Here is a 25,846-nt window from a genome sequence, read left to right as displayed (position 1 = left end):
GACTGAAGGACTATGCCTTACTTTATAAAAAAAAAAAAAAAAAAAAGATAGCCATATCAGCTTAATTCCATATATATAATACTACCTATTTAATTAAAATTGTAATAAACATAATGTACTAGTACTGCAAACTTATGTTGTTCATGTGGGAAGACACTACAAGAGAAGACATAACAGAGACTGCCTGGCAATAAGAAGTACAAATTCCTTCAATAGAGATGGAGGAAATAAAAGGACAAATCTAGTTGTCTAAAAGACAATTCACTGTACACATTTTATTTACAGTTTTGTACACTGTCTTAATATGAATGGGACCGCTTTTCTACTTGAGCCATTTTTAACCAAAGCAAAATAACCTAAGTAATACAAAGTGTTAAAATACAGCATAAAGATACAAAAACAGACATACTAATTCTAGTTAGGAATGTAATTATGATGTTACATTTTTTATAATCCACAATTATGTTTAGGAAATCACACAAACATAGATCACTGATTTGAATGAAATGCATAAATTTGTAGCAAAGCTTTGTAGTTACAAAAAACAAAAAAATTACCAAAGAATGCACAAAATTAATGTTTATTCCACCTTTGTGTCATATTCCTGGATCCTTCACCAATGTTACATGAGGAAAAAACAAAAGCAAAACAAATGAAAAACTGAAATCAGAATCACTAATGTTATCAAATAGGGAAACAAATAAATTAAAATCTAGCAGCCATCAGCAAAAGTACAGCAAAGATGATGCTGTAAAAAGAAACAAGGAAAATTGCTAGAAAACTGTATGCATCATACTCTTTCAAACCAGCAAAATATGCTCCTGCATACAATGGAACATAAACAGTATTTTTTTCCTGTAAGGTATAGAAATGTAAGTTCTTTTTTTAATATTGTGGATGGGTAAAATGTGTTTGTATAATTCTACTAAACTATTACAGAATGGGCCAGGAACACATAAGGATCATGGGGAAGATGTATACTGTATGTAATTCTTTGATTGGGGTAGTGGACACTCTAGCCAAAATTAAAAAAAAAAAAATGAACACAGAAGTACAAGACAAAGGCGAATGAGACTTCTCTTATATCTTAGCAACATTTAGATGGAAATCAAATTTAAATGCAGTCCACTCTGCTTTTGAAGAGGCTTTGGTTCAGCTCCCAAATCTCGATTGCTTGACGCAGTCTCCTATGAGAATACTCAAAAGGTGTCTTCTTAAACAACAAACCTATTTTTAGTGGTGGAGCCGCTCTTAGTAGCTGTGTCTGCATGGGACTGATAACCAATCACTATCTTTGGAGGAAGTCCTAACCTTTCCTTGTATACCCTCCTGGAAGAAAAAGAAGGAAAGCTGCTATTAATTTTTGTTCACCTAAAAAAATTAATTAAATTTAAAAACTAAAACAAATATTTAAAAATTTTTTAATTAAAATTAGTTTTGAAACTTTAAAAAAAGTGGGCTTTAGAGTGAAATAGGAAATTACACATCTTTTTTAGCATAATGTACTCTTCATTTTCACAATAATCTTTGCTACAGTCAATCAAGCATGTACCAGGTAATGTGGTAATTACCAAATGGTGAGCAAAGCAGGGATCCTCCTTGGACTTCATGACATTCATAGTCCAGGAGTGAAAACACACTCAGATTATCACAAGTAGGTATGTGGAATCATGTCAGAAGCATACTTAACTTACAACATACTTATAAAAAAACCAGTACCCTGCACATACCTATTTTCATTCCTTAAAATGCTATAATACATTTGAAGCCTAGTAAACACTATATATCACTACCCAGTTACATTTATCATATCCATTACTGACAAGATTGAACACAAAGAAATTCAACATATTGAACTTATTTTTAAAGGGTAATTTAAAACACACAGAACTTCTGCTGTATTAACCCTACAACATGATTTCCAAGTAAGATGTGACTATTTTAAGAACAAAATGTAATGAGTCCACAATGAAGTTATTCTAAGGGCAGTGATACTGTATTAAAAGAAAGATTAGGCCGGTGCCGCGGCTCACTAGGCTAATCCTCCGCCTAGCGGCGCCGGCACACCGGGTTCTAGTCCCGGTCAGGGCGCCAGATTCTGTCCCGGTTGCCCCTCTTCCAGGCCAGCCCTCTGCTGTGGCCAGGGAGTGCAGTGGAGGATGGCCCAGGTGCTTGGGCCCTGCACCCCATGGGAGACCAGGAAAAGCACCTGGCTCCTGGCTCCTGGCTCCTGCCATCGGATCAGCGCGGTGCGCCGGCCGCAGTGCGCCGACCGCGGCGGCCATTGGAGGGTGAACCAACGGCAAAGGAAGACCTTTCTCTCTGTCTCTCTCTCTCACTGTCCACTCTGCCTGTCAAAAAATAAAAATTAAAAAAAAAAAAAAAAAAAAAAAGAAAGATTAAATCTTGTCTGCAAAATCACATAAATCTGCTCTTTAAAAACCATGCAGTCAGGGAAGGCATTTAAGTGGTTAAGACACCACGTAAAACATTCCTTTTCCACATTAGAGCTACTGCAGACTCTGGAAGGCAGCAGTGAAGAGTCAGTAATGGAGTCCCTTCCACCTACAAAGAAGACTTGAATTGAGTTCCCAGTTCCCAGGCATCTGAGGAGTGAACAAGCAGATGAGAGATCTCTGTCTCTTATCTGCCTCTCAAATAAGTTTCTATATCTTTGGTTTTAGGCAAGAAGTATGTTCACAGAGAAATTTACAATATTTGAAAAATCAAAAAGAGGAAAATCAAACATATTTGGACCTTTCAATAACTAGTATTTAAACTTTTTTTATTTGACAGAGTTAGACAGTAAGAGAGAGAAAGACAGAGAGAAAGGTCCTCCTTCCATTGGTTCACTCTCCAAATGGCCACTACTGCCGGAGCTACGCCAATCTGAAGCCAGGAGCCGGGTGCTTCCTTCCAGTCTCCCATGGGGTGCAGGGCCCAAGCACTTGGGCCATCCTCCACTGCCCTCCCGGGCCACAGCAGAGAGCTGGACAGGAAGAAGAGCAACTAGGACTACAACCCAGCGCCCATATGGGATGCTGGCGCCGCAGGCAGAGCATTAGCGAAATGAGCCATGGCACTGGACCCTAGTATTTAAATTTAACAACACTTAAAGCCAAACTTTAATAATTTAAGTGTAGTAAAAAGAAAATCCTAGCTAATACTGATGTTTGAGTGTTAGCAATCACTTTGCAAATAAAAATGACCAGAAGAGTACAAATACCCACAAATGTGGGTTTTAAATACATACAAAACTCATGGACTGGTTTTGTGGGCAGGAAGCAGGTTAAGCCTCTGCCAGCACATGCCCACATTCCATTATATGAGCACCGTTCGAGTGCTAGCTGCTCCACTTCCAATCCAGCTCCCTGCTACTAATAGGCCTGGGAAAGCAGCAGATGACACTAAGATCCAGATGGAGTTATAGGCTCCAAGCTTCAGCCTGGCCCAGCCCTGGCTACTGCGCCATTTGGGGAGTGAACCTGTGGATGCTATGGATGGAAATCTCTCCCTCTCATTCTCTATCTGTAATGTAACTCTTATCTTGCAAATAAATAAGTAAATCATTAAAAAAATTTAAAAAGTAAGTAAATACAGACAAAACTCATATCTTACTTAAATTTCAATGAAAAGTGTATGTAGCATATATGTGCTCAATGAATTATTTCAGTATTAATGTTTTTCAAAGCTGTATTTTTTCAAATTCTACTTTTCAAAATAGAAAAAGGAAACTTGCATTCTCATTTAGTAAATGTATTAACTGCTACATGTCAAACTGGACTGCTCTAATGATCATGTATTCCACTAAGAAAAATACACTTATATAGAAATGAAAAAATATGAAGACACTGAGCACCACCACAGTTCAAAATTGTAAAAGTATCCACAAAAACAATATAAGAAAAGTAACAATCTGCAAGCTTCAGTATTTTAAAAGATATAAACAGAAAATCTTCTGGTTTTACTTATCTTCATATTGTAAAAGCAAAAAAGGCAAAAAGCAAAACTTACCCTATATGTGTAACAGCATCTCTATTTTCACATTCAGTAGTCCATATTGCTATTTTATCACCTTTAGCTCTAACATTAACAACAGCTCCACATACATCATCGCTGTAGTCATCAAAAGATTCTCCAATAAGGCACAGCAGCTTAAAAAAAAAAGCAAATTACATTCAATAGATTATGAACCACTCATTAGACTGCAAACATCTCTTTCCATACTTGTTTGTATTTAAACAAGACTAAAATTTTAAATTGAGTTGATTTTTAAGTGTCTAAACTTTATTCATATACATAATTTCTTGCACTGAAAAACATTTGCTTGATAAATTACACTTCTTAAAGATTTTACTTATCTATTTGAAAGGCACAATGACACATAGGGAGAGACAGCAATCTTCTATCCGTTGGTTCACTTCCCAAATGGCCACAATAGCCAGGCTTTGTGAGAGTGAACTCAGGACCTGGAACTCCATCCAGGTCTTTCACACGGTGTCAGGGACCCAAGAACTTGGGCCATCTTCCACTACCTTCCAAGGCACATTAGCAGGGAGATGGATGGGAAATGGAGCAGCAGACTCCAACAGGCATTCAAATGGCATGCTAGTATCGCAGGCAGTGACTTAATCCACTGAGGCACAATGCCAATCCGACTGCTTGTTAATTTCATATCAAGTACATTAAGAGCTGTTTTAACTTTATCAGCAAACTGGGCAACTGATGTCAGGACATACAAAGCTGAATTTTATTAATATTCATTTGCTCCATCATCGCTTATACTTTTTGGCCAACAAATTCTTCAGGAAATAACTGAAATAGCTACTCATAGTTAGATTAGCTACCTTGCTCCCGCTTTTCATGAGTACTTACTACCATTTTAGAATAGCAGAGTTCACAAAGAAGTAATGGAAATGACCCTGCAGCAATGACAGCAACAGACTATGATTGTTAAGCTTTCTGATTAGCAAAATGTACACAATCTGCTATATTTTAAGATATAAGGAAACTAATGAAAACAGGATAAAATGTACATGGATTTTTATCTCTGCACCAGGAAGTTTAGTAATATGTAGTAAATGTTTAAAATCTATATTTCTATTTCTCTAATACTATACCTAAAAAGTGGTACAAAATGATGTACAGCTAAGGGTATTTGTCAAGGTATCATTAATACCAAACATTACAATTTAAAAATTCATCAGTGCAGAGATAATAATTTATTTTATATATACCAAATAGAATTCTACAGTTATTCAAAATAATAATACAGATCTATTAACCTGAAACTCAATCACTGATACATTACTGAGTTTAAAAATAATTTGTAAAAAGAATTACGAAACAAATTTGCTATTTTAACCATTTTAAAGTATACAGGTTAGTGGCATTAAGTACATTCAGCATTTTTGTGCAGCCATCACTATAGCACAGTTTGAAAGCATTGCTGTTACCTTGTAAAACTGAAATGCCCTTTTTAAGGTGAAATTATAAAGTGGTAATTACTGCTGATCACCAAAGTCAAAATTATCTCTTATTACATTCAAATATTTATCAAGTGCTTAACTTAATAAGTGCTAACTAAAACGGATATTATGTTATGCACTAGGGAAAAGCAGACCATAAACCCTGTTTCTGAAAGTTCGGGGTCTGGAACTTCTGACTATAGAAAATACCTATTATCACATATTTAATGTGTCACTTAAATCCAAAAGTTCCAGCTTACATCCAATATGAATCTAAAAAAAAAAAAAAAATCACTGAACACATTAATAGCAATTCTATAAGTTGAAAAAAAAAAGCATCAATCATACAAATGTGAGGTTCTATTAACTTTGAGGTTAATAAAATGCTCAGTGTGAACTTATTGTGGAAGATGGCAGTTAACTGTCAATCACTGTATACCTGACTTGTGAGAATGTTTCACTGTCCCAGTGTGGGTACACAGGATTCACATGATAGAATAAAAATGGCTGCTAACTTAGTATTTTCTGTTTTGAGTATTTTTAAATCCTTTTTTGTTTTTTTAAAGATATATATCTGGGGTCGGCCCTGTGGCACAGTGAGTTAAAGCCACAGCCTGCAGTGCTAGCAATGCATATGGGCACTGGTTTGAGTCCCAGTTGCTCCACTTCCAATCCAGCTCCCTGCTAATGCACCTGGGAAAACACCAGAGAATGGCCCAAGTCCTTGGGCACCCTTGCACCCATGTGGGAGACCTGGAAGAAGTTCCTGGCTCCTGACTGAATCAGCTCAGCTCTGGCCATTGTAGCCACTTGCGGAGTGAACCAGCCGATGGAAGACCTCTCTCTCTCTCTACTTCTCTGTAACTCTTTCAAATAAATAAAATACATCTTTAAAAAAATCTTCCATCTACTGGTTCACTACTAAATGCCAGGAGCTGAAGCCAGGAATCAGGACTCCATTCCGGTCTCATGTGGGAGGCAGGAACCCAACTTCTTGGACCTGCCTCCCAGGTGCAGTAAAGGGCAGCTGGATGGGAAGGTATACAGCAGCCAGGACTGAACTCAGGTACTAGATATGAGGGTATCCCAAGCAGTGGTTTCACCTGCTGTGCCACAATACCCACCCTCTTATCAACTCTTAAATTAACCAAAATAGAAATGTAATGTAACGTAAGTATCAAATGTTCTAAAACTGTCTCTCGGACTGAATAACTGTAAAACCTTACTGTCTCTAGCCAAAAGCGATCGAGGTCACTTCGTCTCTGCTGTTTGTTTAACGTAATTAGCCATCGTCCTCCCCGTTTGTTTTTCTCATCTTCCCACATAGGCTCAATGCCATCCTACAGGGTAATAAGAACAGAACAATATTAGAAAATAGTATTATTTTTACTTTAGGAGATAAACACTAGAAATTGCAAGCAACATTTACGTTACTATCCATAAAACTACCAGTGGTAGAGTTTTCATGCATGACTTAAAGCCTGAGTCCTAAGGTTGCAGAATTTGAGTTCTGATTTTGTCATATATTAGCCACCAAACCTTGAATTTCAATTTTTTTGGAGGTCCTTAAATTCTGAGTAGCAGACACCTTTTAGAAGCTACACACACTTCTAAACCTAGAAAATCCCGTCAAAAATTACATAATTTCAGAGTTAATAAATACCCTCCCCACCCCCAACTGTCTGACAAAACCCATTTATAAATATCTCAAGGACTCATACACTCTAAGGTAAGAATGCCTGAGAAACTCAGGCTATGTAAAGATATAAAAAAGGAACTGGACGGATAATCAGTGCTCTTTTCAAAATTAATCTCAACATATGTCCATGGAGGGAGACTCTCTAAATTTCTTATTTGTATTATAAATAGAGTAAAACCTATTGATGCGAAAGGCCAGTAAAGCCAATTTAACCATTAGCTTGTGCATGATGCTATACGTTGTTTCTAAGTTGGTGGCAAGATTTCTTAATGAATACCTGAATGGCTAGGTCCCATAATAAATATATAAAGTCATCAATTAAGCATACCTTAAAAAGTGAGTAGTCACAGCCAGGCATTAAATTACTAGACAACTGGATATGGTTGTACAGACTAGGCAAAAGAAAGGGACAATTAAAAACATAGAATACATAATAGTTTAAGTGCTTAACATAGAGACATTTAGAAAATATAAAAATGAACAGAAGTTTGTATAACTTTAATGTAGTCAACTTCTGAAATGGATAAAACATCTTTCATGAAACAACTTATGATATATACTTTTTTCAAGAAAATATTTTTAATTTATTCTGAAAAAATATATTTTGATAGATAACTCAATGCACATACATTTATTCTAAGACACTGAAGGCAGAGGTATGATACTGTTTTAAATAGATAAAAGAATTTATGAAGCTAACAGTTTGTTCACAATCACACCAAAAGGCAAATCAAGAGAAAAGCAAACTTCCAGTTCATCAGAATTCCGTAACTGAAATAGTCACTATCATCATCCTTCAAGGTATCCAAGAGTAGAACAGACCAAGAATTCCTGAATACCACAAACTTTTCCTGGTTAGGCAGCACAATAAAGGAAGCTTTAAATGAAGTACATAGTTCAAGGCTCTACTCCTTGGAATTATAATCATTTAAATAGGGGGTAAAGTCAGCAAAAGGCAAATCAAAACCACAATGAAGTTTCACTTCATCAGGGTTAGAATGGCTTTCATACAGAAACCAACAAACAACAAGTGCTGGGGAGGATGTGGGGACAAAGGTACCCTACTCCACTGTTGGTGGGAATGCAAACTGGTAAAACCACTATGGAAGATAGTTTGGCGATACCTCAGAAATTTGAATACAGTCTTATCATTCAACCCAGCCAATCCACTCCTCAGAATTTGCCCAAGGGAAATAAAATCAGCAAATAAAAGTCATCTGCACCCCCATATTTATTGCAGCTCAATTCACAACAGCTAACACATGGAATCAGCCTAAATGCCTTTCAATGGAAGACTGGAGAAAGAAATTAGGGGATATGTACTCTATAGAATACTACACAGCGGGCCGGCGCCGCAGCTCACTAGGCTAATCCTCCACCTAGTGGCGCCAGCACACCGGGATCTAGTCCTGGTCGAGGTGCCGGATTCTTCCCCAGTTGCCCCTCTTTCAGGCCAGCTCTCTGCTGTGGCCAGGGAAGGCAGTGGAGGATGGCCCAAGTGCTTGGGCCCTGCACCCTATGGGAGACCAGGAGAAGCACCTGGCTCCTGCCTTCAGATCAGCATGGTGCGCCGGCCGCAGCGTGCCAGCCGTGGTGGCCATTGCAGGGTGAACCAATGGTAAAAGGAAGACCTTTCTCTCTGTCTCTATCTCTCACTGTCCACTCTGCCTGTCAAAAAAAAAAAAAAATAAAAAAAAAAAATAATCCAGTCATTTGCAACAAAATCAATGAATCTGGAAAACATCATGCCTAGTGAAATAAGCCAGTCCCAAAGGTACAAATAATATATATTTTCCCTGATCTGTAATAATGAACAAAGCACCTAAAAGGAAACCTGTAGAAGTGAAATTGACACTATGAGAAGCAATGACTTAAACAGCCCTTGTCTTGACTGTCAAGGAACAGTTTATTATTATTTTTCTACTTAATACCATTGATTGAACTCTTTACATAACATAGAATTAATCATAGGTATATAAAGTCAAATGTAAGTAGATCCCAGTGAGACGTAAGAGTGGAAATAAGAGAGGGAGGAGCTGTACAGTTCTGCACACATTCCCACAGCCCTACCCCTAAGGGTAAAGCTAAAAATTTGCCATGGGACTCCAAATCCCATTAAGCTGGGTAGTACTAATGCCATATTACGTGTTAAAGTGATCATATTAAGTATGTAATTGATCATATAGATAGGACTAAGTGTCAGAGATCACATAAATAAGATCAAGTGTCTGGTGATAACAACAGAATTAAAAAGGAGAGAATGTTCCAACATGGGAAGCATGGTCATCTGTATATAAAGTTAATTAAAAACCAATCTTAATGAAGAATGGGATGAAAGGGAGTAGGAGGTGGGACGGAGTGGGGAGAAGAACCACTATATTCCTAAAGCTGTACCTATGAAATCTGTATTCATTGAATAAAAGCTTTCTTAAATAAATATCGGATAGAATCCTAGAATATGTATTCCTAACTTATTTTGTAATTATCAAAATAACACAGTAACATTTGAGGTAACTTACTTGCCTAAAGGTAAAAGGACAGATCATTTGATCTCTTGAAGTCTCTCACAGCAAAAATTGCTACATAACTGGCAAGAATAAGACTCTGACTATCTCCAATACTGGACAGTAGAAATGATGATCCTATCAATATAATCATAGATTATGGATGTTTCTCTTATTCATGTTTAGATGCTATTTTAACAGTCTAGGAATATTTCAGGCAGAATTTTAGAAGCAATTTGGCAACCTTTCAATCATATTGCATAATATAACATACACATTCAGTTTGGGTAAGATAGTATGACACTGCCTAAGGACTACTGAGTCACTACCCAATGCCCACACTAGGCAATAAAAGAAGCCTGAATACTGACAACTACAGAATTAGCACCACTAGTTAAGAAATAGTAATGGATAATGTGGGAGTGACCTTCTTCAATGGCACTCAAAGGTAGAAAAGACAAATGCTTCTTTTTTGCTGTCCTCCTTTCTGGTATGCTAAGGCTTTATACTTTATAGTAAGAACTTATAATGGCACATTTAAACAGAGTCCTAAGACCACACAGACCATAAATACAAAATGACTTAGTGGTTGTTTTCACTAAATTGTTAGAAAAATAGAAATTATGAAGTGATTGAAGATTTTTTTAAAAAGGTTTATTTGAAAGGGAGCGTTACATAGAGAGAGTGAGAGGGAGAAAGATTTTTCCATCTGCTGGTTCATTTCCCAAATGGCCAAAATGGCCAGGGCTTAGCCAAACCCAGGAGCCTGAAGCTCTCATGTTGGGTGACAGGGGCCCAAGTACTTGGGCCATCTTCTGCTGATTTCCCAGGTGTATTACCCAGGAACTGGATGGGAAGTGGAATGGCCAGGACTCAAACCAGAGATCAAATGAGATGCTGACATTGTAGACAGTGGTTTAACTCTGTGTCACAAAGCCAGGCCCATGATTGAAGATGCTAATAGAAAGCTGAAGAATTCCTCCACACCTCTAAATTATGGTGTAGAAATCCACTATGCAGGGGCCACCAATGTGGCACAGCATAAAGATGAAATCTAGCACCAGCGTCCCATATGGACAACAGTTCAAGTTCCAGCCACTCCACTTCTGATCCAGCTCCCTGCAAATGCTCCTGGGAAAACAGTGGAAGATGACCCAAGTGCTTGGGCCCCTGTAGCCATATCGAAGACCAGGAGGAAGCTCTGGCAGTTGCAGCCATTTGGGGAGTAAACCAGCATATGGACGATCTCTCTATCCCCTCCCTTATAGTAAATTTTGAGTAAATAAAGTAAATTTTTTGAGAAAAGAAAAAATCTACTATGTAATAAAATTGCTTACACATAACTAAAGTGTACAGCAAAATTCTAACTAAAGGACAAGTTAGAAATACAATTTATGTAAACTGGTGAAAGCCAAACTAGCTAAATGCAAACCTGATTGGGAAGGGTAGTAGACTTTTGTTTTCTAGAGACTGATGAGGGTTTTTTTTTGGTGAAATAGACTATAGAATTATGAAGTCTTGATTAAACAAAATTATAGGAAAAACCACTTGATATTGTGAAGAAGGATAAAACATAGATCTAGACAACTACATCTATGAAATAATAGAGCTTAAATGTAATTCTATTTTTGTTTTTTTAAAGATAATACTTTTAGGAGTCAGCATTGTAGTACAGGAGTTGAGACACTAGCATCCCATTATGGGTGCCAGTCCTGGCTGCCCCATTTCCAATCCAGCTCCCAGATAATGCTCCTGGGACAGCAGCACAGGATGGCCCAAGTACTTGGGCCCCTGTCACTCACATGGAGTTCCAGCTCCCGATTTTGCCCTGGCCCAGCCCTGCCTGTTGAGGCCATTTAGGGGAGTGAACCAGTGGATGTTTAATCTCCTACTTTCTCTCTGTAACTCTGGCTTTCAAATAAATAAAATAAATCTATTTTTAAAAAGTTATTACTTTTAGTAAAAAGTGACTCATCTTAGGGCAGATATTGTGGCGCAGTGGATTAAAGCCACTGCTTGCGAAGCTGGTGTCCTATATTGGAATGCCCATGTGTGCTGTTTCTAATTCAGCTTCCTGCTAACGCACCTAGGGAAGGCAACAGCACATGGCCTAAGTACTTGGGCCCCTGCCATTCACATGGAGACCAGGATGGGGTTCCTGGATCCTGACTTCAGCCTGGTCCTGAATGGGCCATTGTAGCTTGTCTCTCCCTCCCCCTTTAACTACTGTTTACATAAATAAATCAATCCTTAAAAAAAAATCCAACTCAAAGTGGCTAGTTCATAATTTATAGTTTTCCTTAATCATTCTGTCTGGCTTTTTTTAGTGATGCACATACACAGTAATACTAAATCTATTTCAGGGCAAGCACTAGAAATAGACTGAAAAATACCATTTCTGCCCTTGAGAAAGTTTGCATGTAACAATTTTGTAACCACAATCCATTTCTTGGTACACAGGCAGAATATACTCAGGGTGTCACAATAAAACATTAAGAGCAGCAGCACTAATTCAACATACATATGATTTTAAAATACAGATGTATAAATTAAAATATTTAGATAACTGCTAGGTGGTTTAAATCTCTTTGTTTAATAGGGGGAAGGCACCTACATTCCACACTGGAGTAGCTGGGCTTACTATCTGTCTCAGGCTTCTGGATCCAACTTCCTGCTAACGTAGGTCCTGGCAGGCAGTAGTAATGGCTCAAATTAACTGGATACCTGGCACCCATGTGAGAGACCTTAAGCGGGTTCTTGGCCCCAGCTTCAACCTCAGGCCTGCAGCCACTATGAACACTTCTTGAGTGAACCAATAGATAGATATCCTCTGTCTACCTGTCTCTCAAAAACAAAATAATGTGCTTATAAATTTCACCTTTCAAATTCTCAAACAAAATCTCTCTATACATTCTCCAAGTCAATAAAACACACTAAATCATCTTTTAGAGAATCAGCATCAAAACTTCTTGGAAAAGACTTTATAATTTTACAATTAATTTTGAAGTCATATAAAAGTTCATAATCCCAGATTCCAATATTTTGCTTTTCAAAAACAAAATCTCAAAAAAAAATTCACTATTCTTCTTGAAGCTGATCACAACTTATAAAGAAATAAATAAACTATCATAACAGACACTTATTGACAGCCCTCTGAATTTTGAACACTTCAAATCTTTACTATCTCAAAACCTCAGACAGTACTCTGAAGAGGGTCTGCAGAAACAGGAACCCCACAATGCTCTAAAATACCCATTTATGAGGCAAATATATCTGGGCAACCATTAAAAGGAACAAGTGCCAACCAATTGTCAAAAGTTCTAGGGGAAATAAAGGATTCTCTTTAAAGAATATCCCAGGACAAGGAATAGAAAACATTAATGACTAAAGGATTACAAGACTAAGGCTTCTGACAACTGATGAAGATTTATCCCTAATTCAAACACGCATTAGATGGACAAACAGAAAAGGTAGTTCTACGGGAAAAAGATTAACTGTTTACTTCACCCACTATTTCATCAATTCAAATTAAAATGAAAAACCACAAATAAAACTAGTAACAATCTAAAATAAAGGGGTACTTACGCCCAAAAGTCTTCAACAGTATCAAACTTAGAGATCAGCCGAAGGTTTGCTTGCCAAGTTTTGCTTTTATCATTTTTAAAAAACCAGAGCGCCCACCTAAAAATAAAAAGTCAAGTGTCAAATGTGATAGTTAATGCAGTTTCTCTCTCCATAGCCAAAAGTAGGAGGATGGCAACTCTAAAGGTTAAGGAAGTTATGTTAAGTGAAATAAACCAGTCAGAAAAAGATAAATACTACATGATTTCACTTATATGAGGTACCTAGAGTAGTCAAGTTCATAGAGACAAAGTAGAGTGGTGGTTGCCAGAGCCAAGGGAATGGAAGGGGGATATGAGGAGTTCTTTAATGGATTATAAAGCATTAATTTTTTAAAAAATTTATTTATTTATTTATTTGAGAGGTAGAGTTACAGACAATGAAAGGGGGAGACCAAGAGAAAAGTCTTTCATCTGCTGGTTCACTCCCTAAATGGCCACAACAGCCGGAGCTGGGCCGATCAGAAGCCAGGAGCTGCTTCTGGGTCTTCCACGCGGCTGCAGGGGCCCAAGAGTTTGGGCCATCTTCTACTGCTTTTCTAGGCCATAGCAGAGAGCCAGATTGGAAGAGGAGCAGCTGAGACTAGAAAAGGTGCTCATATGGGATGCCAGCGCCACAGGTGGGAAATTAACTTACTGCCACAGCACCGGCCCCATAGAGCGTTAACTTTTTTTTTTTAATTTATTTGACAGGTAGAGTTATAGATGGTGTGAGAGAGAGACAGAGAGAAAGGTCTTCCTTCTGCTGGTTCACTCTCCAAATGGCCGCTATGGCCGGCGCTGCAGCAATCCGAAGCCAGGAGCCAGGTGCTTCCTCCTGGTTTTTCACGTGGGTGCTGGGGCCCAAGCACTTGGGCCATCCTCTACTGCCCTCCCAGGCCACAGCAGAGCTGGACTGGAAGAGGAGCAACCGGGACGAGAACCTGGTGTCCATATGGGGTGCCAGCGCTGCAGCTGGAGGATTAACTAAGTGAGCTACGGCGCCGGCCCAAGCATTAATTTTATAAGATAAAGAGAGGACTGGAGATTGGCTGCACACCATAGTATTTTTAACATTACTGATGTTAAGATAGCAAATTTTATGTGTATTTTACCACAAAATCTTAAAAAAATTTAAAAGAGGTTGTTACTATGTGGAAAATAATGAGTAGTTTTCCCTATTTCTATCATATTACAAATAAGTAACTTATGTGTACTATATATCAGAGCCTCTGCTACAGCAAGAGACCCTCTGAGGATTATCAATCAAGAAATTTCACAAAAATGTAGGACAGAGACAATTATAGTTTGTTAAATGCTACTAGAGATGAGCAAGCATTTATTTAAGAGCAGAAGCACTTAACCATAAAGAAAGATAAGAACAGTTATGTTGAAAATTCAGAGGGACAAAAAGCTGTTAGTCCAGAGAATGAAATGGAAATACTAAGGACAGAGGGGAATTATTAAACCTGATTAAACTCAAACACACAATTAGGAAAATAATGAGTAATGCTACAAAGACATGTCTGTCCTATATATAACCGCTAATATATACCCGAAATATATGTGACAGTTTCTCTAAAATGTTGCAGACATGGGCCGCCTGCAGTGCCGGCATCCCATATGGGCAATGGTTTGAGATCTAGCTACTTCACTTCCGATCCAGCTCTCTGCTATGGCCTGGGAAAGCAGTAGAAGATGGCCAAGTCCTTGGGCCCTGCACCTGGGTAGGAGACCTGGAAGAAGCTCCTGGCATCATATTGGTGCAGCTCTGGCTGCTGTGGCCAATTGGAGAGTGAACCAGAACCAGCAGATCCAAGACCCCCCGCCTCTCCTTCTCTATGTAGCTCTTTCAAATAAATAAATCTTTTAAAGAAAAAAAAAAAAAACCTTGCCGATAAACTCACAAAATACTAAACTTAAATGTTACCATTTCATGATGATTCACCAGTAGAAGAATTAAATCAGTATTCTCTGAATCATTTTATAGTCTATCCTTCACATTTGTGGTTCCATGCAATTTCAACAAAGGATTCAACATATTCGAAAGAAAAAGCTTAATTGCAGTAAAAAAAAAAGTTTCTGAAGTGGCAGGGTGGCAGATATTTGATGCGACAGTTAAGCCGCAGCTTATTATGCCTGGGTCCTATATGGAAGTGCCTTGGTTAAGAGTCTGAGCTCTTGCTGCTAATGGATACCCTTGGGAAGCAGCAGTGATGGCTCAAGTAGCTGGTCCCTCTCATACATATGGAAGATCTGAATTGCGTTCCTATGTCCTGGCTTTGGCCTTGCCCAGGTCCCGGCTGACACAGGCATTTGAGGAGTGAAGCAGTAGATGGGGATATCTGTCTAGCTGTTTCTCTGCCTTGCAAATGAATAATAAAATAAAAACTTAAGAAACTCTTCATCTTTTTGGGGTCATTATTCACTAAATAATATGTAACAACCATTAACAGAGCATTTAGTTTATCAGTTATTACAAGAGAACTAGAGACGGCCGGCACCGCGGCTCACTTAGGCTAATCCTCCGCCTTGTGGCGCCGGCACACCGGGTTCTAGTCCCAGTCGGGGCGCCGGATTCTGTCCCGGTTGTCCCTCTTCCAGGCCAGCTCTCTGCTGTGGCCAGGGAAGGCAGTGGAGGATGGCCCAAGTGCTTGGGCCCTGCACCCCATGGGAGACCAGGATAAGCACCTGGCTCCTGCCTTCAGATCAGTGCGGTGCGCTGGCCATTGGAGGGTGAACCAACGGCAAAGGAAGACCTTTCTCTCTGTCTCTCTCTCTCACTGTCCACTCTGCCTGTCCAAAAAATAATAATAATAATAAAAAAAAAAAAAAGAGAGAGAACTAGAGACAACAATAAAGAAAACCTGTACCAAACTCACGGGAAAATTTTCATTTTCCCACTAATAAAAATGTTGCATTGAGGTGTGGGCCCTTGGTTATGATATCAAATGCCAGGTTATGATATATACATCTGTCTTCTGACTCCAGCTTCAAGCCAATGCAGACCCTGAGAGGCAGTGGTGACAACTCAAGTTGCTTGATCCCTCCCACCTGAGTGGGAGTTCTAGATTGAGTTTTCAGCAACCGGCTTCAGTTCCAGCCAGCTACCTACAGCAGATGGGAGAATGTGCTCTCTCTTGTTCTCTGTCCCTCAAATAAGTAAGTAAATTTTTAGAAGTGTTATCTGTGGACTGTCATTGTGGCTTTTTACTCATTTCACTGATAAACCATGGTTACTTCTTGAAAAATGAAATAAGCAAGTTTAAAATTTGAGCTTTCAGGGGGAAAAAAAAATCAGAATTTTAGAAAGCTTTTGTCACAGTAAGCTTGATAATTTCCTAAAAAATAAACATATTTCTGAGAAGTTTAGAGGTATTATTAATTATTATTACTTAATACAATATAATGAAATTTATCAACATCTGGAAGATCTCTGTAACTCACTGAATCAGTATTTTCCAAATGACCAATGTATATTATAAAATCATGCACAAGTAAGAGATTCATTCCAAATATAAGATAAACTAATGGATTTTAATTAATACTAGGAAAACTTCTTGGACATGGTTTCAGATTCCACATTGCTATTAACCTGTAAGAAACCTAGTATCAAAGCAAAGTATTTACAATATTTTAGGGCCATTAAAAACTCTCCTTCCTTTTCCAAACATTAATAAATGTGAAGCCATATTTTCTTCTTATACTTCCACTAAACAATTTTATTTGCAGACTGAATACACAAGCAGCTATAAAAATCCAACTGATTTCTATTAAAAGACAGATTCTGGGCTGGTTCGAGTCCCTGCTGCTCCATTTCCAATCTAGCTGCCTGCTAACTCACCTGGGAAAGCAACAGAAAATAGCCCAAGTCCTTGGGCCCCTATTCCCACATGGGAGACCTGGATAAAGCTACTGGCTCCTGGCTTTGGCCTGGCCCAGCCCCAGCCATTGCGGCCATTTGGGGCATGAACCAGTCAATGGAGGATGGATCTTTCTCTCTGCCTCTCCTTCTCTAACTCTGACTTTCAAATAGATAAAAATTTTGTTTAAAGTCAGATTCTTTAAAGACATTTGCAAAAATGCCAACCTAATATTCTTTCCATTATGTATTTTCTATTTTAAATAATAGTTTCTTCATTTAAAAAATGTTACTTATGCTAACACATGATGAATGGCTTAAATGATTACATAGTTATACATTTCTCAGGTTTATTTTCAGGTAAAATTATATGAGGTAGTAACACAAAATACTGGGCAATTGCTGGTTTAAATGAAACACGATACCATCCGTGTAATTACTGTGAAACTATTATAAGTAAGCATAATTTTGTGCTAACCATTTCCTATGACTGATATGAAACTCAGAATGAGTGATTTACATATGAAAAATGGATTAAGTTTTACATTAGTCTATTCTAACAATGCACAATTCATACTGAATGATTTACCAGATTTGAGAAAAGAGAATCTTCAAGTTAAAGACATTAATAATGTTCAAATGATCCTGGTTTGTAGTAAGTGTAACTTGGAAGATGAGTTGTAGGAAAAAAACAGGTCAAAATCTAGCAAGACAATGGAACTGTACATTATTAGAATTCTCTGCAAAATCAAAAATAAATGTTAAAGAGATCTTGTGTGGCAAATTAACACAAAAACTCCAGCAACTGGGAAGGCCCACAAAAGGTCATTATATCAGTTGCTTTAACATATAAAAGTGCACTGTTAATTCTGAGGCAGATGAGAACTATTCCCCAATTCAGTGGTACCATTCCAAGTTTGTCAAACTCACCAGAACCTTAAATAGACTTTCCTGCAGTGGCACCATTTGAGGCAGATGAAAAGAATTAGCTAGTATATTCTAGTCACTTTTCACCATCACAAAAGATTTTTACTTATGTCCAGGCGTATGCAGTTGATAAAAGGCTACATCCAGTATTAATGGTAAGATACAATCTTCATCTACCAATGCTGCACATGTATAAAAATGGTGTACTATATATTTTGATTTGCTCCATACTTTGCATTAGAGTAGAACAAAAATTCTAAAAGTATCACTATTTTAATTAATAAAAAAGTCCAAAGAGCTTCTCTTAATGGACCACTCCAGAAAACTTCATTTCTTTGATAACTGAAGCTTATTTATAATATTTTTAAGAAATTCAAGATCATTATCATTGTAGTGTACAAACTCCTATGGTTAATGACACAGCTGCATAATTTTTCAAAAACCTGAAGAAACAGAGAACTTGTCTTTAAGATATGATAGTCCTTTCAGTATAATGTCTTTAATTAATGGATGTTGTCTTTAACATCTATAAGGAAGGAAATATCCAGACTTTTCAAATCCTATTATGTTTCCTTTTTTGTTTACACAGGAACAAAGTTCCTAGTTTTTTGTACAGTGTGGGGTGTATAACAAGTTTGCATTTTTAAACAATATTTAAATGATTTAACAATTTTTATAAATCACTTTCAGACTTCTGGGCTGCAGACCGTATGAATCCCTTGATTGCTTATGCATAAATAAATCTGCAATACCGAATATACAAGTTTAGTACATTTGCCTGTTAGTGATTATTTTACAAGCCTAATGTTTTGGTTGAGATGTTAAGTGGTGGACAAGTTCTGTGGGAGTGAACTTGGGAAGTAATTTTAAACGTGTAATTGTTCACAAGGCTATCACACTAATTTGAAGTAACTATTACTATTTTAACAAGGCCTTGTTGCTTTGGATGCATTAGTGTTTGTGTGTAAAGGGAGCCACAGTATTTAAAAGTGACCAATCTAATGTTACAACACTTTGGGATGGCCACATGCAAACTCAGTTTTAATTAAAATGATGCAATTCTGCATAACTTAGCATTAGTTTAATAAATTTGCATTGCCATGCAAGAGTTTGCATTTTTTACCCTTTTCTTTCTTGTTATTTAAAGTCAGAGTTACACAGAGAGAGAGAGAGAGAGAGAGAGAGAGACAGAGACAGAGACAAAGAAAGAAAAGGAGAAATGCGCTTCCATCTGTTGGTTCACTCTCCAAGTGGCCCCAAAAGCCAGGGCTGAGTCAGGCTGAAGCCAGGAGCCAGATGCTTCATCTGAGTCTCCAATATATGGGCAGCAGGACCTCGGCTACTTTTCCCAGGCCTTTAGTAAGGGAGCTGGATTGGAAGTGGAGCAGCCAGGACTGGAACTGGCACCCATATGTTATGCTGGCCCACATGTCATGCTGCATTCATTGCAGGCAGCAGCTTTACCTGCTATGCCATAATGCCAGCCCCAAGACTGTTATTGAAAGAAACAGAAACAGAGAGAGAAAACAGAGCGAGCAAGCGAGAGAGAGAAAAAGGAAGGAAGGAAGGAAAGAAAAAAGAAAAAATCTTTTCTCAAACTAGCAAGGACTTTTTTTTAAAACTAATCTAATGGATATTTGGAGGCTTTGAGTTGACTTTTCCCACCCATATGCTATTATCCATTATATCCTCACAACAAAACATTTTCTTGGTTTTCATGATCACCACTTTGTCCTAGTTTACATGTCTAAGTTGTCCACAGACATTCTCCATGAACAAAGCTCCCTATGTGTTGGTATCCCAGTCATTTGCCCTTAAGATTCTATACACTAAAGAATTTCAAACCAATCTTTCCCTCTAGAACTCTGTGAGGTCAGAACACACATAAACATGCTTGCTAGTCATGGACCATCCAAATGTGAATGGAATCTTCTACCTTAGCATATCTAAAAATAGTCTCATCTAACTTTCCCCTTCAAACCAGCCCTGTGTACCATTTGCCTCATGGCCGAGGTCAGAAAACTTGGGTGTCAAAAGCTTACCTGTTCTGTAGAGGATGTTTAATATAGTGTTCTGGGTTAGCAACCTCCTGATTAGACTCTGTTTTCTCCTCTTCTGCGGGTGGGGGATTAGGAGTGGGGGTGGTTTCCTAGTAGAAAGTAATACAAAACATTTTAAACTTCCTAACATTTCCATGATGGCAATATTCTAAATAAACTTAGACCAATATTGCTGCATATCTTTTTAAAGAGATGGAATTATTGCAGCTCTCTCATAAAATAGACCAGAGACTAACTTCTAAGAACCAGACTCTCCATTTTCAACCATCTGTTAAATGCAAAAGATTTCTCAAATTAAAAATAAAATAATTATATATATAGTTACCCTCTCATTTGCATTTTTAAAAGATTTATTTATTTATTTGAAGGCAGAGTCAGAGTCAGAGTTATAGCAAGAGAGAAAAAGAGTGAGAGAGAGGTCTTTCATCTCTTGGTTCACTCCCCAGACAGCTGCAGCGGCTGGAGCTGGACCAACCTGAAGCCAGGAGCTTCTTCTGGGTCTCCCACTAGAGTGCAGGGGCCCAAGGACTTGGGCCAGCTTCTACTGCTTTCCCAGGCCACAGCAGAGAACTGGATTGGAAGCGGAGCAGCTGGGACCCGAATTGGCGTCCATATGGGATGCCAGCACTGCAGGCAGCAGCTTTACCTGCTACGCCACAGTGCTGGCCCCCATTTGCTTTTTTTTAAATATCAAGACTGTCAGGGATCATGAAACAAAGATAGGGAAATCAACTTTGGTGGAAAAATATTTATTTAAAAGCCAGAGCAACAAAGAGATCGATCTTCCATCCCCTGGTTTACCCCTGAACTGCCCACAACAGCCAGGGCTGGGCTAGACCAAAGCCAAGAGCCAGGAACTTCATCCTGGTCTCCCATTTGGGTAGCAGGGACCTAAATATTTGGGCCATCATCCACTGTTTTCCCAGGTTCAACAGTAGGAAGATGCATCTGAAATGGAGAAGCCAGACTCAAACTAGCACTCCAAAATAGGATGCAGGCCAAGTGACGGCTATTGCACTACAACCCTGGCCCCTCAACTACCTTTCTTAATCACACTGAAGCATACATGTTATTGGCAAGAGGTGGAAGGAATAAAACTGAAGCTTGGAGAATGAAACAACTAATTGTATTAAGATGACTGCTCCCCCCCAAAAAAAGCTGATCGGATGATCAAGACAATAACAGACAATAATACACGGGTCCTTGCCTTATGTTAGGGATCCTCATTCTATCATGTAGCTTTTCACCATTTTATAAATTAGCATCAACAAAACAGGTAGCTAAGGAAAGGCCCCAGAAGCTGAAACAAAAGCTCTTTCCTCTCTTCCATAAACACACAGACTCACACACACAAACACAAACTGAATCAGCAAAAATCAGAGATGTGTGTTAACACAGTAAAGTATATAAATTGAAGAGGGGTCATCAAAAAGTTCCTGGAAAATGCCAATTAAGAAAAAAAAATCTATGCATGGGGGTAGCTCCAGGGCACAGCAGGTAAAGCCACTGCTTGGGATGCACACATCCCTTATCCAGGTGCCTCATTACAGTCCTAGCTACTCTGCAACTCTGACACAGCTTTCTGCTAATATGCCTAGAAGTCAGCAGACAACGGCCCACGTACTTGGGTACCCACCACCCACATGGGATACCTGGATGGAGTTCCTACTTTAAGCTCCTGGCTTCAGCCTGGCCTAGCTTTGCCTGTTTTGGGCAACTGGGGAGTAACCTAGCAAATGGAAGATCTTTCTCTCTCTGTCCAATAAAATAAAGCTTAAAAAAAAAAAAGTATGAATTTTTCTTTTTTTTGATAGAGAGAGACAGAGAGACAGAGACAAAGGTCTTCCTTTCCATTGGTTCACCCCCAAAATGGCTGCTACGGCCAGCGCGTTGCACCAATCTGAAGCCCAGAGCCAGGTGCTTCCTTCTGGTCTCCCATGTGGGTGCAGGGCCCAATCACCTGGGCCATCCTCCACTGCCTTCGCGGGCCACAGCAGAGCTGGACTGGAAGAGGATCAGCTGGGACAGAATCCAGCACCCCAACCGGGACTAGAACCCAGGGTGCTGGCACCGCAGGCGGAGGACCAGCCAAGTGAGCCGTGGCGCTGGCCAAAAGGTATGAATTTCAAACACATCAAACAGACTTATGATTAAGTACTCATTCCACAGAATACATTTTTTATTCTCAATTTATTACAGGAACTTCCCCATTAAACCAATAATGTTACTCAGCAGAAGCCATGTCCTCATTTTACTCATAATGTTTTTTTTTTAATGATTCTGTGGTCAACAATAGAATCTTATTCGGCTTGATTTTTTAACTGAATGAATGTAAATGTTTACATGCCCTAAAGTTTATATACAGAAGTTAGTCTTAACATCACTCAACATTTTTACCAGCATTTTCTCATCAGTCAATGTAAGTCTTCAGATAATTACTGCACGCTATTTCCTACCCAGCTAGCTTAAAACTGATCCTTTCAATGGATAGAGCAAACAAGAAGTTAGAGACTAACAACACAAGTGTGCTTTGGGCAACAAGGTAACAGAGAAAAATGGAGTACAGCAGAGTGATCACAAAAACAAATCTATCTGAAAAAAGACTCACAGGTCCCTAGCTGACTCTTAAACTTAGCCAAAACCTCTGAGGCTGCCCCACTATTTCAGAAACAGAGTTCTGATCTAGGTAGTGAGTGGGTTGAAAACCTTCAGCTCCCTGATGAAATCATACCAACTACAATATCTAAAATTAAGAGTTCACTAAATGAATAACAGCAGACCAAACTCAACAGGATGCAGGCTTAGCAAACTCGAAAACAGGTCAAAAGAAAATATAAACTGATGCACAAAGAATACAAAAAAAACAGAGTGTAAGAAATGTGCAGAACGTGCTTAAAAGGTTCAGGGACAAGATGACAGAATGGGATAGAAGAACTACTCCTAAAATTTTGACCAAATCTGATCGAATCCAGGTCACAGATTTAAACAGGTCAGAAACACCAAAAAGTATAAACATAAACATAAAACTACATTCAGGTACATCAGAATCACACTACAGAAAAAAAAAGATGAAGAGGTAATAAATATATCAAAAGTGGTTAGAAATGTTTACACAAAAATAAGAACCGTTACCTCCTCAATGGAAACTGTGGAAGCCATAGACAACAAGAACGACATTGTAGTATTGAAGTTAAAAAACTTTCATCTTAGAATTTGATGTCCTTCAAAAATGAAGGAGGGGGGTCGGCGCCCTGGCTCATTTGGTTAATCCTCCGCCTGTCGCGCCGGAATCCAATATGGGCGCCAGATTCTGTCCCGGTGGCTCCTCTTCCAGTCCAGCTCTCTGCTGTGGCCCAGGAAGGCAGTGGAGGATGGCCCAAGTGCTTGGGCCCTGCACCTGCGTGGGAGACCAGGAGGAAGCACCTGGCTCCTGGCTTTGGATCGGCGCAGCGCCAGCCCTGACAGCCATTTGGGGAGTAAACTAACAGAAGGAAGACCTTTCTGTCTCTCTGTCTATAACTCTACCTGTTAAATAAATAAATAAATAAATGTTTGAAAAAAAAATGAAGGAGGGGGCCAGCACTACGGTACAACAGGTTAAGTACACCGCCTGTGAAACTCACACTCCATATTGGAGTGCTGCTTTAAGCCCTGGCTGCTCTGCTTCCGATGACCTAGCTTCCAGCTAAGGCTCCTGGGAAAGCAGCGGAAGATGGCCCAGGTACTTGGGCCCCTGTCATTCATGTGGAAGACCTGAATGGAGTTCCTGGCCCCTGGCTTCCACTTGACCAGACCTGGCTATTGCAGCCATTCAGGAGTGAACTAGTGGATGGAAAAATCTGTCTCCTCCTCTCTATTGCTCTGACCTTCAAATAAATTAAAAAAAAAAAAAAGGGGGGGGGTAAAAATAGTCTCAGTGCACACACAAATACACAACCCAACAGATTCAAAGTAAGAGAAATACCAAAGGGAAATCCTTAGCTTGAAGGAAAAATAATCCAGATGGTAACATGAAGGTACAAAAAAGAATGAGAATCACTAGAAGATGTAAATACAAGCAAATGAGTAGACATATAAAAGACTATTAATAGTTTAAAGGGAGATTTAAAATAATGGTGAGTTTAAAGTGAGATTGGGTATGACAGCCAAAGTTATCCTTCCTTCCTAAAGCTAAGTCCAGGATGAGTATTCTTTATCCAAAATGTGTGAAATCAAAAATTGCTTTGGATTCTGGAGTATCTGCAAATACACATTAAGCTAAATTGGGCAGCTAAACAAAAAATGCATTTGTTTCATATATACCTTATATATACATTTACATACATTTGCCTTTACGTATATATATACGTATATATATACGTATGTAATTTTAATTTTGTGGATGAAACAAAGTCTGTGTGTAACAAGTGAAAGGGACTTTTTTCCCTTGTAGATGCTGAATAAAGGGTGTGTTTTGCACCTGCATTTTGACTGCAATCCATGCATGAGGTCAGGTGTGCCATTTTCTACTGGTAGTGCCATGTCAGTGCTCAAAGTTTCAGATTTCAGATAAGGGATGCTTAACTCATTGTAGTGTAAATTCTCAAACTTACTCAGAAGCTCAAAATCCTCATGACAAACCATGCTTTCACAATATTTAAACTTTTTACCTCAGTACATAAAAAACAACGAAGTAACAATAATGAGTAATCACAAGTTTCAGGGGTCCAAAATGTGACCCTCTATATAATTCATTTAAAACTTTCTCCCTTGGGGCTGGCGCCCTGGTGCATTAGGTTAATCCTCCACCTGAGGCGCTGGCATCCCATACAGGCACAGGTTCTAGGCTGCTCTTCTTCCAATCCAGCTCTCTGCTGTGGCCTGGGAAAGCAGCAGGAGTCCTTGGGCCCCTGCATCCACATGGGAGACCAGGAAGAAGCTCCTGGATCCTGGCTTTGGATCGGCGCAGCTCCGGCCGTTGTGGCCATTGAGAGTGAACGTCTACTTATCTCAATAAGCTATTCTTTATCAGTAGCAATAATCCAAATATCGTAGCAATGAGCTAGACACCTGGAGAGGTGAAGTCATCAGCATGGAATGCCTGCATCTTGTATCAGAGTGCCTTCAAGTCCCTAATACTCCACTTAAAGATCTGGCTTCTTGCTCCCGTGTACCCTAGGAGGCAGTGAATGACCTCTCCCACTTGAGCCCCTGCTGCCCACATGAAGACTCTGAATGGGTTCTGGGCTCTTGGCTTCAATCTAGCCTAGTCCTGGCTATTGCAGGCATCTGGGAGATGGGCCAGCAGATGGATGGTATTTGTCTCTCAAATAAAATGAAAATAATTTTTTGAAAAAACCTTCAACTTAAAGCTTCCTGATTTTGCAGATAAATTATTTTAAAGTGTGAAGAAACTTGTTAAACAGATTTCTGAGTAAGACATGCCTAATTATAAAATCATTTTCTTTTGTTTCAACTTATTTTTTTTAATTGATTTGACAGATAAGAGTTAGTGAGAGAGAGAGAGAGAGAGACAGAAAGGTCTTCCTTCTGTTAGTTTACTCCCCAAATGGCCGCCACGGCTGGAGCTACGCCGATATCCTAAGCCAGGAGCCAGGTGCTTCTCCTGGTCTCCCATGCGGGTGCAGGGTCCCAAGCACTTGGGCCATCCTCCACTGCCCTTGTGGGCCACAGCAGAGAGCTGGACTGGAAGAGGAGCAACCTGGACTAGAACCCATATGGGATGAC

The 25,846-nt window shown here is 39.0% G+C and overlaps 1 protein-coding gene across 1 annotated transcript; it reads right to left on the bottom strand.

Moving 5' to 3' along the window:
* Positions 1–250: 250 nt before the first annotated feature.
* On the bottom strand, positions 251–20,209 carry EIF4E (eukaryotic translation initiation factor 4E; the record flags this gene model as incomplete). The annotated part of the gene is given in 6 exon segments (NM_001101710.1): positions 251–1,329; positions 4,015–4,154; positions 6,695–6,808; positions 7,496–7,559; positions 13,257–13,352; positions 20,102–20,209. Coding segments are annotated over 6 exon segments (637 nt in total), but the record flags the coding sequence as incomplete, so codon positions are not given.
* Between the last annotated feature and the right edge of the window lie 5,637 nt (positions 20,210–25,846).

This window comes from Oryctolagus cuniculus, chromosome 8 (assembly GCF_964237555.1).
Source record: "Oryctolagus cuniculus chromosome 8, mOryCun1.1, whole genome shotgun sequence".
Taxonomy (NCBI): domain Eukaryota; kingdom Metazoa; phylum Chordata; class Mammalia; order Lagomorpha; family Leporidae; genus Oryctolagus; species Oryctolagus cuniculus.
Note: the sequence above shows the minus strand (reverse complement) of the source record. Positions and strands in the feature narration are given on the sequence as shown.